Raw genomic sequence first — 19,676 nt, forward strand, 5'->3', positions numbered from 1 at the left:
AGCAACAAATATTTGTAGCTGCTAAAATACACCAAAGTTACACTGCAGATATAAAATAGGAATTATTTCTACAGAGATGAAAATACATGAGAACTATGAAAAACTGCTCTAAGTCTTCAGTGGTAGAGCAAACTTCTCATAGACTGGTATATGAACAAAAGAAGAGGGAGTGTTACATATAATTTACACAAATAACTGCAGGCACATTTCTGAAAGACAAAAATAAGTCAAAATATACAAAGCTGTAGCACAAAGTCGTGGTAAAAAAACCGATTAAGAAGAATTAAACCAGAAGTCAGTGCAAACACTGCTTATAGCTTACAGAGCAACAAGCTACTGTTTTGAAAGGTTACATTTTTCATTTCACAAATTTACAACTGAAAAAAGCAGGCATGCAAGTTTTCTAGAGAAGACTGTTCACACACAGTTATTTGTCACTTAGTGCATTTCGTGCATATATTCTCCAGAGAGCCTGTTTAACGAGAGGCCAAGATGGAAAACCACTAAAAAGACATCATTCAATTACTGAGCATGTTCTGTTTTGTCGGGGTTTTTTTCCCATATTTATTGTCACTTCTCATTTGCAGATATGACTGTAGGATGAAGCTAAAAAGTTACAGATCCTTACCTGCCACACCAGCTGAAATCATGTGTACCTGGGTGGAATCTGGATTGAAAATATTGTTCAACTTTTCCTTGCAATTTGAGTAAGCAGCAAAATATATTGCCCTAAAATTAGAACAAAACCCAAGTTATGTTATGTTTTACATTTCAAAATCCTCAACAAGCAGCACCATTAACTTGACTGACTGAAGATTATCTTGGGCTAAAACTTCCTTCCTCAGTAAAGACCTACTCAAGGATTAACTCCTGCAAAGTAGTGGGACTATTCCAGGGATGGAAATGAAAAATCTAAACATGATACTTGAACTTTTTTCCACCCAACAGCTCCAATTACCAATTAGTGAGGGGAAGGACAGATAGTTTGAAATACGGCAGTTATTTCTGTGACACTTAACAAGTTCAGCCAGGGAAGAAAAACACTGACAACGTTTCATATTCTTCAACATTAATAACAGAACAAACTTCTTCTAATGGACCTAACTCATTTCAATAGCAGAACAACTTGAAGAGAACTACCATGTATCTAGCTTCTTAGAAAAACCCCCCAGCATACTTATTACTATAGCATTTAAGATGTAAATGTTGACAACTTGACCTTATATTTATACTTTAAATGCTAGAACAGCTGTGATTCACATTTTGTTTCCAGAGTTCTGTATTTATACTAGACACTGATTTTTATCTCTGAAGACACCAACAAAAATGTTGTAAACTTGTGCTATACAAGTCTGCCAATTGGTAACCAAACAAAGCTAGACAAGGTCAGCATCCCAATTCAATATATTATAAAAAATGGTTGTTAAAGCTATAAACCTTATTTTAAGCACGTATAAACATCACATTTCAGGTTTCTTTAAATCTACAGACACCCCTCTACAAGAGATGAAAAAATGAAATGTGCCACTTTTCCCAAGTAGAACATTAACCTCATTAGCTGTGTGAACTTGTTTTTCTTTATTAGAAAAAAGATAAAGTGCTTGCTTTATGGGTGTAATTTCTAAAATGGAACCTGAACTCAGTTAAGTACACTGGGTGTGTTATGAAATATGCTTCTCTACAGCTTATTTAAACAAAGAGCTGATGTTAAATCCACTTAGCTAATGCTTAATTGAAATGAAGTACTGGTTGAAAACAGAATCAGCCAGAGGGAAATGAAGACATGCTTATAAATAAGGTTTACACACTACATCAAGCAGACATTTTAGCAAGGTAAGTATTTCACCTAGAGGAAGAACCAAAGGGAAACAGAAGATCTAACATATAATTAACTAAAAAGAAATAGATTTTTTGTTTTCAACTGAGGATATTCTTCATGGAGAATAGTCACTTATGCAATAGATCCCATTCCTGGGTAAAAACTGCTATTGAAGTAATATCAATATTGAAGATTTGATAGAACAGACTGGTCTATTGTACAAAAGTACAGGCTCTCTAGACTAGGAAGTGCTGATATCCCATAGGTGTCAAGGACAAAAATGCTACTGGGTTTACTTCAGCTTTTCCAAAGAGCAGCGCTAAGCTAAGTGATCAGAAAAAAAACTGATAGTCCTAAATCCTTAAAATCATCTGCTAAAATAAAGATAATCTAATTCCTTCATTAAGTTTTTTTCTTATTTATGCAGAGGATCTAAAGAACATTACCTCAACAGATCTAAAGCTCAGTTTAGTAATATTTCTCAGAAACATCCAAATACCTCAAACCAGAAAAGTTAAGATACTCTCCAACTGAGTGTGCAGGAGATAGAAATGTTTTCAAACAAAACAAATAAGAGCAGGGCACTAAGTCAAGGAAAAATTAAAACCTTTGTGGAATATATGCCCTCTGCATAACAGGTCTTCTCTTAACCAGAGAAGAAGAAAAAGAGCCAGGAAACAACAACTTCAAGTATTCCTCATCCAGGCCTAAGGAACATATTGCTTTTACACAGCTTTGTTTCTATACTCTTCCCATGTATTCTCCTATTTTTGGACTGAACTTCAGCTAACAGCTCTACGTAAGGATAAATTCCAACTCTGGCATAATATGCTCCTCTGTCTGCCAGCACCAGCTGAGGAGCTGGAGTATTGGTGTGATGCAGAGCAACAGATCTCGCTGCCAACTAGATCAGATTTACATCCTCAGCCTGCACTGCCCCAGTACCCTTTGGAGCCCAGTCCACTGCTGGATCTGCTTTCCCTGGGACAGCTGCTACGTCTCTCATCCTACCCAGTGTCTCACCCTTTTGAAAACTTCAGAACAGGCTTCCTCCTGCAAGGGAGCACCAGGCTGTGCTTCACCAGAACTCAGGAAGACCCAAGTGTTTTGAGGCTACGATCACATAATTGCTTCCTGAAGATGATGGATGAACTGAAAGCTAAGTCTACCTTAGTATTTTCCAAGATCCAAACTTGCAGTTTACATGTCCAATTCCTTAAGAATTTTTCTTTTTAACTAGACAAAACTTTGCACAAGGGGTAGTACCCAACAGTACATACTACTACAATAGCACACAGGATAGGAAGTGCTGAGACAGCTGGAGCTCTGGAGTACATAAATGGCTCAATTCCTCAGTCAAAAAATTACCCCAGGAACCAAAGATTACTTGCTGCTAATTAAGTACTTACAACTGTAGATGCAAGACCTGTTTCAAACACACATGAAAGCCCTTAATGGATTTCATTTCTCGTGCATGTTTGTATTTACCTGGAAGGAGCAACACCAACTAAATTAGGACCCAGCCCTCTGAACAGAGAACGAGGGCCTTCATTTTGCAAGATCATCCTAGAAAACAAGAAGACAATACTGTAACACTCAGAGCAAAATTAAGGAATGCATTAACCATGAAAACAACATCATGTGAAAAACTTTCATAGTAACTGACAATAACACAGTGCTGACCATAAAAAAAGTCATTTCCTAGAATCAGCATAAAAAAATTACATTATTGCTCAACATACCATTAAAACCATAACTAAATGCAGAAGTAAGACTTGAGATCTCAATATAGATTTATCTTTTCTTTTTAATCTCAGGAACTCTACATGTAGAGAGTTGTCTGTTAAAAGCTAAGAGAGTGTCCTTGAATCAGGGAGAAAATACTAAGCATGGAAATGTTCCCATTCATGTAGGCTGTAGATTGTTCAGGAGGCAAAAATACTGAATTCTAGGCTACATTCCTTTCACCACCATCCAGCTCCCAATGTTTGTGAACTTTTTGTGTGGGAGGGCCAGGGAGCAAAGGGCAAGAGAGGAGAGAGACTTCAGCAGCCCAGTTTCACTCAGCCATTGCTGTCCGAGAGCCACTCTGGAAGATGCTGCTCTACTGCCTATGACACCCAGACAGGGACACCTTGGGCAATTTATTGTTAACGCCTCCCTTCAAAAAGAGACCTCAACATGGCATTGTATGTCTACCCCCGTATGATTCCACAATATTCCTAAGAGGACACTAAATTTCATGGCAGAAGTTTGTATCTCTAAAGCTGCTTTCCTATTTGTCCTGTCTTCCATATACCCATAAAATGCTGAAATCCACTAAGTATTCAACTAGAAACCCATTCTTAGCTTTGTTCTTTAAGACATGGTGATTATTTTGACTACAGCAAAAGAAAGCTGAAAACTTCAGTGTGAGAAGTGACCCCTCCTAGAGGCTGGCAGGGACTCCCTCCTGTCAGTTCTGAGCTGCTGCTGCCTGTGTGCTCCTAACTGAGCACTGCTGCTGGGCTGTGGAGCCAGCAGTTTTTGGGCTTTTGACTCATTCCAGGGAAGACAATCCTTACCTACCCATGCACGGTAATTCACTGATAGTAACTGAGACAAAAGTGTAACGTGTGCAGATTCACAGCCACAGCAGAGTCCTCACATGTCCTGTACCATGTCTATTGTAAATACAGCTCCGGAAAGATGGCTTGGGTGGCAGCAGGGTGTAACCTTCCACATATTTGGAATTTACAGGAAAGCATGGTACAAGCAGCGAGTTGAGACTTCACATAGGGCATTACTAGTCCTTTAGTTTTGCACATGGATCCCATATAGTTGTGGATTTTAGGAAGAGCTGAAGATGCTTATGCAGCAAGGTACCTTGGCACAGTAAGAGACAAATACTCAGTTCTAGTGAAATCAGCCTGCCCCACAATCTAGATGCTAATCACATTGGTATTTTAAAAAGTATGGTAGGACATGGGAGGAGAAACAAGGACTACCTGCATCCCATTACTGCAAATTGCTCTAGCAAATATTTTAGAACCAGATTTAAAGTTAAGAATTAACTACATTCCCAGATGCTATGAAACAGAACCCTGCACCTACTGATTTAGAAATACTGGCCAATGCACACAAGTAGTTCTGTATATTTCTTCTCCAAAGAGCCATGCAGGTTAATGACAAGTCAATTACTCAATAAAGCAAACTACCTTTATAGTATAAATGGCCATTTTGTTTGGAATTTACTATCAGAACAAACAAGTGAAAGCAATTCACCATTGCTCTGCTGCTAAATCAAACTGAAAGTTGATCTTGGCTTTCACTAAACAAAAATAAATCAGTAGTTCTGTAGCTACCACTCCACTCTCAGTATTTAGAGCTACTGACATATAATGTGTCCAGTAACACTGCAGCTTTTTGTCCATAACAATCAGCTATCGTTTCACTATGTGGGCAGCATCACTCCACAGCACTAATTGGAATACTGAACACACTCAAAGACACCTTCGAAATACAAGTTTTTGCACCTGTCTGTCATCCTGAAAGCATTTTTATGTCTTGCAATGCTGAACCCAATTAACATGATCTGTATCCACTTAAACCACTACTACCACATCATGTGTCACACATGTATATATGCACATATAGCTACAGCTACACATATATTCAAAGCAGCAGGAATCTCAGTGTCTTGGAAACTTAGGAACCAAGTGTACCAGGTCTATTTGCTTCTTTTGGATCTCCAGTCCCAGAATTTGACAGAGCAGCAAAGAGCTGAGGAGAGGATTACAATGGACATAGTTACTGATGCTCTTTTGCATTCACAGACACCAGCTGGAAAAGTGCCAGAGGCTGCACTGAAAATAAGACAAACTTTTTGCATTAAAGAGTAGATCCCAGGGTCTACACTTGTTTATTGAAAGCAGTTAAGGGCAAATCCATGTCCTGGTCTTCCAACCAGGACAAGTGCTCCATACAGCCTCAACTGAAATTATGTCACATGGAGAGCCTGCACTGGGAGGCTGGTAAGATTTTCACTAGCAAGACCTCAGGTTTAAATTGTGCAACATAAATGATGAGAAAACGTAATAACACGACACAGATATTTAAGAAAAAAATAATTTGCTTTTGTTGCCAGAAAAGAGAGTCAACTGTTTTTTCTCAGTTTGTTTCCTGACAGAGATGCCTTTCAAGTCACCTCCACTGATGCTCAAGATGCAGAAGTGATTCTACAGCAGTCAGTTCACTGAAATTCTGACATAATTTGCCTGAATCACTCTGCTTTTAGATGGAGTAATGTGAGCCTTGAGCACTGCACCGAATTTGCTATGACACAACTGAAGTCTGACAACTATGAGTCAAAAAATATCTAATGACAGTAAGGGCCTGACAGTGACAAAGGAATCCAGTTTTATTTCCCCACTAAACAGCCCTAGTACCTTAACCAAGAGTAATTATGTCCTGCACCTATGTGTTTTCATTATCACAGTCCATTGCCATGTCATTTGGGATTTTTTTCGTATTTACTATATTTAAAGAACTTGAAACCCAGGCTTTCCATCTCAGCCCTTTGATAATGGCCTAAAAGAAAACACATCTAAGCAAAGAACAAAAGCAGCAGAAGAGACATTTCTGTATTACAGATAAATAGCATGTGTAAGAGGGCAATTGTTAAAGACAAACCAACAAAACAAACAAGCCCTACCAATAAAATTCATCATGGGCCCCCTCTACCTCAGTCTGAATTTGCTTCCTGGGAATATCAAATTATTTTCAGTCTTAGGGATGCATTAAAAGCATAGCAGGCTTCTAGCAGAGAAGCATAACAAAAATAAATCTATTCAACCTGTTATTCATTGATATACATTTCTAAATGGAAAATAAATTCATAACCAAACATTGAGAAAGAAGCTGAAGCTACTTCCATCAAGAGAAGTCAGGCAGATTTCCTTGTTGGCCACAATCCAAGCCTTTCCTTCCCACATACCTGCTCCCAACATATTCACTCATCAGACCCTTGTGACAAGGCTCTGAACCCAAACTTTTGTAAAAATCATCTTCCATTCAAAGAACTATTTGGGTACAACCTCCATTTAAGAAAATCCTATGCTCTAACTAGATTAGGGTTAAACCCTACACTTCAACTGCCAGAAGGGGCTGTCTACAAACTACTTCTTACTAATTAACTGAGAACAGAAGTTGTCAAGACTCAACCAACTCTCTAATGCCAGAAGCAGCAGCAGGTCCTTCCTGTAGGAAATCTCCCCTCATCACCAAATACTGAAGGTACTTCCCCTGCCCTTAACTGGCTAGCTTGAGTCCCTCAGGGAGAAGTGCACCCTTCCCGTGGCCCATACACGCAGTTTAACTGTAGCCTTACAACTTCCCTGCTGGCTCCTGAACTACACAAGCACTGCAAACAAGAGGAAAGGCAGCCCCCATGCAGGGAGGCACTAGACAAGTAACACATCTCAGTTCACTGCAAAAGCTGGGCTTAGCTATTTCTTACTAGCTCTAAAAGAGAATTACTAGTCACACATCCACCAGAAGATACTCAAAGGCAAAAACTGTGTGGGTAGTGAAAGTTGAAAGAGACTAAGAAACTGAGTTAATTTTAATTGCCTACATATTCAGTAACTTCTATGATTTAGACACAAAACAGTTTAAAAAAAGTCATGAAAGTGGGAGTCTGGCACTTAAATGTTAGTGAATCTTGGTGATGCAGTTTGGAGCTGTGAGTTGTATAAGGCATGCATGCTCTGGCTACTTCAACATACAAGCTTCATACAAGCATGAAGGACATCCGAAAAATTGGAAACAGTTCAAAGGCAAAATGCAGAAAGGCATGTCCTGGTAGCATGACAGACATAAGAGTCAGAATCTTTTAAACAGATTTTGATCTCCTGCCTGCCCAAAATGAACCCAAACCCTTGTGCAGGTGCACTCACTTCAGACAGTGGAGAGGTCCAGGAGAAACTCTGGTTACTCGGTTGACCGTAGCACCATTCACAGTGTTGAGATGAACTTCAGAGATGTAAAGAGTCACAGAGGAGGACTGCAGTCGTGTTTTTACAACTTCCAGTGGACATGTCAGAATTGCACCAACAGTACCTCCACATCTGCAAAGATAAACAGGATCATTATGTTTTTAACTGCAAAGAAATTGAAATGAACTACATGAAAATACATTGACATAGAATTGACATTATAGTCAACACAGTCCCACTGCAAAAAGTGAAGAGCCAATGGGAACATGTGCAACAATGACAGTTATTTGCCCTTGAAGGAAAGCCAGCTGTTAAGGCAGTTTGCAAGCTCCACAATTTGAAGTGAAAATTTAAACAGACAAAACATAGTGAAGGTGCATAGTACATGCAAATCAGTTCTGGAAAGTAGCTCAGTAGCTTAAATGTTTAACTTGTTACGGTAAATTTTATCTTTTTTTTTTAATGTTTACTGCACTCCTGACCACAAAAAAGGTGCCAAAAATCCTTAAGGGCAGAAAAGATTTATGCGCTATGCACATGGGAGTACGCGTAAAATCTGGTAAAATCTGTAGTGTCACAATTTAATAACAGCTTCCAAAGCCCGACTGCAAATTGGTCATTGTACCATAAAAGCAGTGATTGTCCAAGCTCTGCTCACTTCAGCAAGGCAGACCAGGTACTGTGGAGTAGAAACTGCAAAGGCAGAAGAGCTCCCGTGGCTGACCAGGTGAAGATTGCTGGGTTTGCTTTAGTCTGTCTCTCATTCCTGAGAGCAAAGCAGGGCAAGCCATGCACAGCTTGTGCTGAGAGCAGCTCCTGCTGTTCTGCTCAACCACAGTGCAGCCAGGAATACAGTGTCCAGCACAGCTCTGCCCAGAGCCTTCTTGGGCTTCTTCAGAATGCAGTTATTAATATCTACCTTCCTAGCTGTGCAACTGCAGCCTTGGAGGGAAAAAATAGCAAATCCACAAATCCTGAGTTCCAAGACAGTGTCTTGAACCTTTTCAGAAAGCAGTATTCTTAACATTGCTAAACACCCTTCTTAAAACTATGGCCAGGACACTATCTCTTTTAAAAAACAAACAAACAAGAAATTCAACCCAAAGAAGCAAACCTAGATTTCAGTTCTGTTATTAACGCTAACTACAGGTCAGTTTGAAATCCACTAACACATAAATACAATTTGTATTCAAGTCAAAGGGCTTGTATTGGCTTCCCCTAATATATAGAATAACGCATATATAACATGAACAAGTGCTTGATTCTGACGAGGTAGTTATCAGCTATTTTTCTTCTAACACAAGAAGCTCAAACAATCCCAAACCTTTAATAAGCTGTAAGCCTGTTTGAGTCTTAAAATGTTTTCCAAAGTGAAAAGGAGAGTTCAGTCCAAATTAGGAGTAATAGCTAAGACTCAAGATATGCTATAAAATTTCATAGGAGGGTAGTCTGTTGACTCTTCTCTCACAGAGAATACCAAAAATACAGCACTGTATCCTACAAACTTGATCTGTTTGTATCAAGTGAACTGAGAGGAGTAGAGCTGCCAAGTAGAAGTCTGATGCTCACTTAACACTCCACTTAAACCCAGTGACCTAGACATATCCCATTACTAAGCCTAAAGGCATCCTGCCTGTCCCTAGTTCCAACATTAGACTGAAGTCTATTCTCTTTCAAGGTTTAACTGAGGAAAGATAGCGTGTTTCTTGGCCAGTCTGGAAGAAAGTGTTATCACAGGAAGATGAAAGTCTTTCAGTGTGTGCTGCACATATGCATTTACAGCCTGACACAGACATTAGAGCAGCCTGCTCTGAATGAGCAATTCACTTGCTTCTAACAGTAAGCTATAAATAGACTTATTTTAAAATTAAGAGTTCCAGAAAGAGTAGATGTGCTAATATTGATTTTAGCCAGGGTTGAAAACAGTAAGAGTCTGTAATATACAAGTTCAAGACATGAACAGCATGCAAGAGGCACAGGCAGGTCACCTCCCAAAAGAACTTGACATGAAGCTACTGAAGCTCTTAAGATGTGAGACACAAAGTTGTCTGTGTTTCCTGCAGTTCAAAACAGACCCCACTCCATGGTAACATGCCTGTGCAGGCAATGAAGGAAGCTGGCTTCAGAGTTTACTTCCTTTCCTGCATCCCCTCCATTTCTGTTCTTCTTGTGCTTACTCTCTTGAAAAATTTCCCGCTTTTGATTTTGGACAGTTTACACAAGAACTTGTTTTCAAGCAACTGTAATCACAAGATAAAGAACGAGGTATGATTTATATTAATGAGCTATGGAACTAGGGAAGAAATGAGGACAAAAAAAACTTGACCTGCATTCTTGAACAGGGCTTAGATCCCTTAATTGCCCTCAACCCCCCCACCCCCCGCCACTACATCAGAGCAGAAAAATTTTCTAAAGTTGAAGATTAACACTGACCTGGAGCTCATGCCCTGCATGCTCCCCTGCACCACACCCAAATCACAAGGAATGCCTGACTGCAGCAGCTCCACCAGACATTCAGGGTGGATGGGCCAGACACCCTTCACTCAGCTGTGGATTACTGGGGACGAGGGCTGATCCACAGCTACTCTGTGCTCGCTGGTTTTGTCTGCAGCAGGCACTGGTCAGTGACAGCCAGCAGATGTAAGAGCAGGCAGCACCACGTTCACATGCAGCCTAGAGAAGCAGCAGATTCACCTGCCTCCCTTTAAGATCCTCTACCTACACCACATTCTGCCAATTAAGTAATTTCAAATAATCAGCACCCTTGGCAGTTTCTTGCTGTTGTGTTTCTTTGGTTAGGCTTTTCTTAAAAAATTTAGGATGTCTCCACTGAACCCAAGAATATTTTCCATGTTTTCCACTAACTATTGGGGACAGAGAAGAAGTCTAATTCAAACAATCTTCAAGATCGCAAATTTCTTCTTATAGCTGAAGAAAGCTGAGAAGTTTTACAGTGCTGTGTGGTTGTATAACGTGAGTCTGGGCAAAATCCCCAATTGCTACTTCTGTCAAAGTAACACATCACCTTCCCAGCCCTCAAAAAGCCCTATATAATAGAGACAACATCTGAAACTGAAGGAGTGAAAGAAATGGCTTGATATGCTTAGGAACCAGAACTTTCTTAATGGTCACAAGATCTACTGAGTTTGAAATAAGCTACTAAACAAAGGCATAATCCAGTAACTGCCCTGACTTGTCTACTTCACTTGACTTTTCAGATAAACACCTCATGGCTTGACAAAAAATTGTTTATGAAAAACTGTCAATAAACAGAGCTTGTGGGTAAACACAGAAGAGAAACAATTCAAAAATATGCACTCTGTACAAATAAGCAACTTGTAAGAAGCATAACAGCTGTTCTGTTACAGCATCAATGACAGTGTATTCTACTTAGAAATGTATTTCCAGCCTTGCTTATTTAACACACTACTGGGAATACCATCAGAGACAGCCACATTTTTGTGCTCCTGGCAGGTCATTAACAGCCAGCCACCAGCTTCAGCCTACAACAAGTGCTCTATAAATTGCCAGCCTTTCCTGCTCCCCTCCTCACTGCTTCAAATTAAGGGGAATACTTTTAGTTTGAGGTTTAACACAAATTAGGAACTAGAACAGTTCAGAGAAACTTTTAACAGTTTGAAAAATATGACATCTCTTCTCAATAATGCAGGTGGGATTTTGTAAACTACGTCAAATTTCTACTACCTAAAACCACTCTGGGCTTGAGTTTCTCCAGTCATGCATGCACCAGACCACAAGTGTGACTTGTAGGAACATTTACTAATGTGTAACTTTTTCTCCAGGATTAGATGAATTTCACCTGCTAGAGTAAGTAGGTGAATAAACACACTCCTGCTGACACAGTATAAATGGGAAGTGAAGAATGGCAAGACCTGAGACACTCATGTCTGAATGCTTACTGCAGTTTCCAGTGAATCCTATTCAGAAGGCCATTTGCTCATCTTATCTATCCTAAATGTGGTATTTTTGCCTTTGATCAATGTTTACTACAAGCCTTCTTCAGCTTTACCACATGAGTATAAAAAAGCTTGCAAAGCTGACTTTCAGCAGAAACACCTTGATCATTAAAGGGTATGAGAATCCACCTGTAGGCCCCAAGCAATTTGAAATGCAGAAAAGCAGAGATCAGTAGGTAAATCCACAAAAATAAACACATCAGTAAAAAAAGGACTAAAATCCCTCTACTATTAATACAGTCAAGCTAGGGAATTAACATTTCAACTTGAGCCTCCTGTACAATTTAAGAGATGCCACATTCAATGAAGCAAGATACAGGGACATCACAAGATGTAGTTACTATCTGCAGGATCACAATAAACCTAAAAGAAAAACAATACAACTAAGAACAGTTGTCTACTTGACATCTCTTGGACTGAAGAATCTAGAAAGATGACAATGTTCTCCTAAATTAAGGAGATCATTTATCCTCCAGAAAGCATCCATTGAGGAAAAAAAAAAACAAACCTAAAACCACAAAGGGAACCTCAAGCACCCACAACACACTTAATTTGATCCCAATTGGTGATTTAGAAGACCATTATATCTCACTGGTTTAATAGAAACAAATCCTGAACTACTGGTCTTTAAATTCTGCTAACTGTTCAACAGGTACAGCTCTGACAACCATTTTCCTCAGACATACCTGCATTATTTGTGTGACATTCCAAGGAAAAAAATACACACATGCTTCAAAAACCTAAACTTTTTTGGCCCAGGTTCTCCTTCCAGACACGGCTACACAAGAATTTTTTCTCTTATTATTGCAAGATATCTGCTAAGGAATCACTGCCCTAGTCCAGAACAGCTAAGTATCTTCTACGGGTACCTTTCAGCCCTGCAAGTACCAAGAGAGACCCCTCCAGCACGGATGAGGGTCTCAAATTCAGCTGCTGGACTGTCTGGAAATGCTCTAAAGCAGACTGATACTCCAAGGACCACTGCAGGCTGACTCCAAACTAAAACTGTCAGTATACATTTTTTTAATTCCTTGAGATGATGTATTTTATGAAAACAAAAGCCATGGCTGCCTAGACCTAGTTTCAGATTCACCTTTCACAGTATTTATAACCACAGCCTCAAAGACTTAAAGATAAACCTTGACCCTGTTATCTTGGATCTACATTAATTCATGTATTTTACCAGCTACTTATCTTTCCTGTGTGAAAATGAAAGCTCCATGCAAACACTGGCTGTCAAAAGAAACAGCAAATAAACTGAACTCAAAATTCTGTAAAAAAAAAGTAACCAAGCCACTTGCAAACAGAACACCTTTTTATCTTTTCATCAGTTACTGTAAATTCAGGTCCCAAATCTATCAGCAGTTTCATGGAGATGTCTTCCAACCCGACTAACTTTCACATCAGAGTGGCAGCTTTGGCCATTACCTGTATAGTATCAGTCGTCAGAGTATGGAAGGGCTTTAGCAAGTACAGCTTTCAGAAACAGCATTCATTAATCCTGAATTTTCAGGGTTTTCATAGTATAATACTGCTGAACTTGAGTACCAGCAGCTACAAATCCTTAATCACTTTACTCACCAATTATGTTTCTTTTCTGAAACCTAGAAAGTGTGAGTTAAGCTCACATCCATAAATACAAATACTAATCAAACGTGCGATGTCTAACGAACAGTGTAAAAATAAAATCCCCTGTGTGCTGCAATAGAAAAACTTACAAGTGAAAACAGGACAAACACCACCAGGGGATCAAGCATCACTGGGTTCCATCATCTAAAACAAACATCAACATTAACAGTATAGCTTCTATACTGTACAGCCAGAGTAAAACAGTATTTACAATAACATTTGCATTAAGTAAGAACAGCACAAAGCATCTAGAAAGAAACATTTCTCAGGTACTGACAGCAATTTTCATGCAATGTAGTAACCCCATGGAGCAAACTCCAAGCTTTAAACAAACACTGTCATATTTCACACAGAAGTGTATGTGAATATAATAACAATCTCAAGTTTGGACAGAAAGGCACTAACGTCCTTCTCATTTGTTCTGAAATACATCCAGGGTTATGCCACGAATGTATTTTAGGGCAGAGAGGGGCTTAGTGTTGGCAACTCAGTTATGGCTCAAGTTGCTGTTTCCTAAAAGGGCATAAAAAAGCCCCCATCATCACAATACCTGCTACACATTATTAACCATCTTCTGAAATCAGAAAAGCCCAGAAGTCTCTCACCTTTATTTCCTACATTTTGACAGTGTCTGATCTTGCTGAGAATTCAAACACTTATGTTCAATACATTTTCTGTACCTTAACTGTTTTAGCCACTGTAGGGATTTGCTAAAAACCTGTCAGACAGAATGATTACAATTACAGACCAATTTGAGACAGTTCTAATAATCAAGTTAAGAAGCTCCTCCCTATACTTCCTCACATATTAAATTAGAAAACAGCCAAATTTCTGCAAGAAACACCAAGAGTGAAGAAGCAAACCTGAGACTATCCAGCTGTGAACTCAGAAAAGCAGCTATCCACCTCCTAACCCAAACCTCTCCTTTTGCTGAAGAAACAAGACTCAGGCAATTTCACTGCTCTGATGGAAGTGTGTATGATACACAATTGCTATGATAAGCTTTCTGGAAATGAAAACTCAGTCTTGAAAACCTGGACACTATTTCTGTAGCTAACACCTGAATTTTCACTATATGGCTGCAAGCCAGTACATCCAAAACATATTAATATTTCCTATAAAGCAAAACATTAAGGTTTTATACTACTTTTTAAAATGAGTCTAACAACTAAAAAAGCAACCATAACTTACTACTTGAACTAAACATGTTAATCTACATCCTATATTTCAATCACATGACTTTTTAATTTAAGAATGAAGAATGTTCAACTGCAACCTTGGTTTAGAATAAAAGCACCTGAGTTTATAGTAGCAACAAAATGTCTACAGTGACAACAGTTGCTATTGGACTAAGCGAGGGGAAAAAGAGAAGATAGACAAAAACTCCTACAGCCTAGGCAGCTACAGAGAAATCCCAGGATAGTCCCACTTAATGTTACTAAACCAGTAATGTCATCTGTCCAAGTTTCATTACAGAAAGCAGGAACTAAAGAATGACCTTGAACACTTAAGAAAAAAAAAAAAGCGCCAAAAGATCACTCAGGTGATCTGTAGTGCACCGTGCTTGCACAGTCATGAGATGACCCCAAAAAACTCTTCTACTGCAAAACGTAACCAAACACAGTGTTAGCTTGGCTGAACTAAGGTTACAGGAAACATGTGGGTCACACGCAGCCTTTTCCTCTCAGCATAACCCGGGACCCAGCTGGCCAGCACCCACCCATCGACCAGACTGCTCTGCAATAAATAGGAATGAGCAAACTGAGCTGAGCAATCTTCATGTGGTCTCAAGTTTCAGTTTACAAACATGTTTCTCACATAACGCACAATTCTGCTCAGTAATTTCCCCTGTGCACACCTGTCAAGCTGAAGGGCTACAATCAGGCACCACTCACAGATTCCTTAGGGCTGCAATGGACCTCTGGAGATCATATTGTCTCGTGTCCCTGCCAAGGCAGGGTCATCTGGAGCAGGGAACACAGGTCCAGGTGGATTTGGAATGTCTCCAGAAAGGGAAACCCCACAACCTCCCTGGGCAACTGTTCCAGTGCTCTGCCACCCTCAATATAAAGAAGTTCTTCCTCATGTTGAAGTGAAACTTCTTATGTTTTAGTTTATGGCCTCTGCTTATTGTCACTGAAAAAAGTCTTGGCACCATCCTCTTGGAACCTCTTTGAGATATCCATACGCATTAAAGAGATCCCTTCTCAGTCTTTTCTCCAGACTGGACCAGAAAACAGGTCCAGCTCCCCCAGTTTGTTCTAATAACACAGATGCTCCAAACCCTTCATCAAATCTGTAGCTCTCTACTGGACCCTCTCCAGCAGCTCCTGATCTTTCTTAAGCTGCTGCTATTGCTTTTCTGAACACTTACAAGGATGCAAAGTCTGAAGAAAACTACATACTACTACTTCTTGGGCCTCCAGCTACATAACTACTCTCAAAATGGGGGCAAGAAATCAAGGGATGAAAAAGCCCCCACAGAGGCACTAGATCAGGTGTACAATACAAAAAAGCAAAAGCAGAGAAAGTACGGACATGTAGCCAATAACTCAGACTTGCTCAGAATCAGTACAACTCAAACACCTCAGTCCAGCAGCAGCATGCTCATTTTTTTCGGTGAAGAGCACAAAGGGAAATCGCAGCTTCAAGCTCTCACCTGGGATGCAAGATGTGTCCTCTATCACTTCTGTACAGTCATGCTCACTATCCAAATACACTATCACAATCAGGCCATCAGGACCCTCAACTTTCCCTTTTAGGCTGTGTGTCCTTCCCACCCTGCCCGTGGAAGAACCACAGGCTCCAGAAATACAGCCCATACATTTTGAAACCTTTTTTTCACACATTTTCGTAACTTCATTAATAGCTGTAAAGGTACAAAAGTTACCTCAAATCTAATTAAGGCTACGTCTTTACTTCTGGATACATTCTTCCGTCGCATTTCTTCTGCCTGTGTGGCTGGAGAGCTGCATGACCGTGCCAAAGCCCCACAGGGAAGCACAGCACGCAGTTAACGCGCTTAAAATGCACTGCATAGCTACAGCGGCTCTTGGACACGAGCAGGGCATTCCCAGCCCACGAGGCCGACAGGCGAGTTCCGGCAGCCTCTCTGGAGAGCGGGGAGCCCATGGAAACACCAGATAAGGGGCAAACGCGGGCACGGCGATGGGAGAGAAGGGCTGCTTTTATGGGAAGCCTCCACCCCCACCTCCCCAAGGGCCCGCGTTCCACCCGTGACACAACGCAACACCCGGGGCCGGGCCCGACCGCGCGCAGCGGGCCCGGAAGGGCCCCAGGGCCCGGGGCGGGAGGCAGAGCGCGGCCCCCTCCCTCCTCCCCGCGGTCCCCCGGGCACGGAGGAGCGGGGCAGTCCCCACAGCCCTACCGACATGTCCCCACGCTGCCGCTCCAGGCCGCCGGCGCCCCCAGGCCAGCCAGCAGCGGGCACGGGGCCAGACCCGTAGCCCAGGGAGGAGAACGGGAAAATGCAAGAGCAGCTCCTGGGGCTTCACCTACCCGCCAGCAAAGAGATGCACCAGGGTGTCTCTTTGGCTCATCCTCGTCGCCTGCACCCGGGCAGGAGGAAGGAGGTGCCGGGCGCTTCCGCCCTACACTCACGGCAACGTTCCTGGCAGAGCTCAGCATAAATAGAGGCGGGCCGGCTCCGCCTCCCGCGGCCGGCGGGGCTCCGCAGGCACACGGGCCCTGGCTTCCCGCGAGGGAAGGGGGCCGGGCCGGGCCGGGCCCGCCCCTCGCCGCGGCCGCCGCCGCCCCGAAAGTGCGTGGCTATGAATATGCATAAATGAATATGCACGGCCCCGCAAACAGAGGCTGCTATTGGCTGCGGCGGCGTGACGTCAGCGCAGGCACCGGGCCCTCCTCGTGAATATGCAACGAGCCCCTCGCCCCCGGTTCAACAGAGGCGGCCGTTGGCTGCGCCGTGTGACGTCACGCGGCGTGCCTCGCGCCGTCCCGAGCCCGGGCTGGCCGCGGCCTGCGTGAGGCGGCGGCCCCGCCTGTGGGGCGCGGCTGTGGAGGGGCCTGCCCCCGGCCTTCCAGAACCGTCTGCACGCACTGCTGTGCCCTGTGCTGTCTCTTTTGCTCTGGGATGAACCTGCCTGAGCGGGCAGCTGGCACCAGATGCCCCGCTGTGGTCCCTTCGACCTGACCCCTTTTGCTAGGCCCGCTGCCGCTGGGGCTGGGAAGGTCACAACCAGCAAGTGCAGAAAATGTGGGGAAAAGGGTACGAAAAACAGCCCCAGTGCCCTCAGCACCCCCAAACAGCAGCATTAGTAAGGAGTGTGGTGGCCTTAGTTTTTGTTTCCTCTTATTCTTGAATTCTAGGTCATCCCCTCAGCTACTGAAGCAATCCATCTCCCCAAAGAGGAGCCCAAACACTGCTCCTTGTGTTTCTGAAGGGTATCCTGGGTCACTGAGCCGGTTTCATATTGATTTTCCTCAAAAGCTTATGGATAAGTGATACCTTCACAACTTAGATCAATGTTATCAGGTGCTTATATTTCTTGAGTTTTATCAATATAACATAAACCATAGGGTTTTATGTATCAGTATAACCTGCTGTATCTATATAACCTGGTATCATGACCCTATAACCTGAATCATAACTTTTTATACTATGTAATGGCTAAATATATGCTTAATGAGTTGCTTAATGCCAAGCAGACGAAGAAGAAAAAACTTGCCAGGTAGTTATCTTTAGAGATAGATAAGTGTAGTACTAATGAAAAATTGGCAAGTAGCCAAAATTGGCCAATTAGCCACAAAACAAATAATTTAGGCTAGTTAAGACCAGACAGACCAAGGAACACCTTAGCTGCACATACTCTGAAGACAAAGTTGAAAAGTTCAGATGCAAAGAAGACCCTGGAAGCCTTCATCAAAACCCCTGACGACTCCTGAAATGGGGAGGTGCAAGCACAGTGCCAAAGAACTATCTAATAACCATGCTCATACTACCTAAACTAGTTCCAGTGTGTATTTGATGATGTTATAGTGACACAGTGATACTAGGCAGTACTTACTGTATAAATATACCACAGCACTTGGCCAAGGTGGGAGTTAGGTGGAGAAATCCCCCTCACCACCAGTGCTGCAATAAACAAATACCTGCTCTGTAGACATCAGTCTATGGGGATTTATTTCCAGCCTATCTTTAAGGCATCATAAGGGAAAATAAATAAGGCTAAACAGGAGAACACTTAACATCGTGTAAAATTGTCATCCAAGTTAGTGTTTTGAAAATCCAAGTACCTAGAGGCAAATACATGACTTGCTAAAATCTTCATGAATATCCAGGAGAAAACACCCCCACAAAAATATAAGCAGATATTTCATAATAGCAGAACAATTTTTAGTAAAACAGGACTGCATTTTCAAAGTTATTTCTTAAACAAGAAACGCTCCTCTGACCAAGTGAGCTCATGTGGAAGACAAGCTGGAAATGCAGTGTGAGATTTTGAAAGTGTGGTGGGAGTTGAGGAGGTTGGGTGTGAGAAGGCTTGGACAAGTGTGAGATGTGGGCATGATGGGAGAGAAGGTTGTTACCTTGAACTGAGACAAGTAAAAGTAGGACAATGATTTTACAGCTGGGATTTGCATTGCCACTCAACACAGCATTTCAACACAGCAGTTGAAACTAGTGAATGGATGAGGAATCATTGTTCCAAAATAAAGACATGCAAGACTTTCACAAGCCTGTAGTATATGTGCATGAGACATGTTAAATTCAATATTTAAAAGTGAGAAAGGATCATGTGCTGCTGCTTTGCATAAGATTTCATATGGAAAAGAGTAAATATTCAGGTTAATTAAAACAGATATTATTTTGAAAGTATTGGAAAGCTCCAGTAGTGATTTTATTAAGTGCTACATGAAAGATGCTCACATGCCAAATACTTTGTTTGAGGTCGTGGGCCCAATTTTTTTCAAATTCCTTCAGGAGCTTATGAAAGAACAGAAGATGGGTTTTCTGCAGGCCATGTGATTCCACCCAGCAAGCACATGTCCCAGTAAACTCAAAAGAAGAGTCAATACCAGACACAAGCTCTGCTTTATTCTGCCTCGATATAGGTGAGCTCCTAATCTGGGAGTTTTTGACTTCATCTGGCATGCATGGCTTCCACTGTGACAAATGAAAAAATGTAATGTGATTATTTTCATGACTAGTTATTGAATAACTAGAATAAGTAGAGCCATTGAAACATTATTTACATAATAGATGCTTTGTACTTTTAAAAATTGTATCTTTGAATA

General features: G+C 41.5%; 1 protein-coding gene across 1 annotated transcript in view; it reads right to left on the reverse strand.

The window, feature by feature from the left end:
• Positions 1-17,134, reverse strand: part of SLC25A36 (solute carrier family 25 member 36) — a 30,340-nt gene extending 13,206 nt beyond the window's left edge. Inside the window, exons 1-4 of the mRNA XM_014879559.2 lie at positions 16,920-17,134; positions 7,756-7,926; positions 3,308-3,385; positions 629-729 (exon numbers count right to left, since the gene is read on the reverse strand). Of these exons, the coding sequence (XP_014735045.1) occupies positions 629-729; positions 3,308-3,385; positions 7,756-7,926; positions 16,920-16,960 (391 nt within the window). The 5' untranslated portion in view covers positions 16,961-17,134. The remainder of the gene's footprint in view (positions 1-628; positions 730-3,307; positions 3,386-7,755; positions 7,927-16,919) is intronic.
• Positions 17,135-19,676: the final 2,542 nt, after the last annotated feature.

This window comes from Sturnus vulgaris, chromosome 10, assembly GCF_052056855.1.
Source record: "Sturnus vulgaris isolate bStuVul1 chromosome 10, bStuVul1.hap1, whole genome shotgun sequence".
Lineage (NCBI taxonomy): Eukaryota > Metazoa > Chordata > Aves > Passeriformes > Sturnidae > Sturnus > Sturnus vulgaris.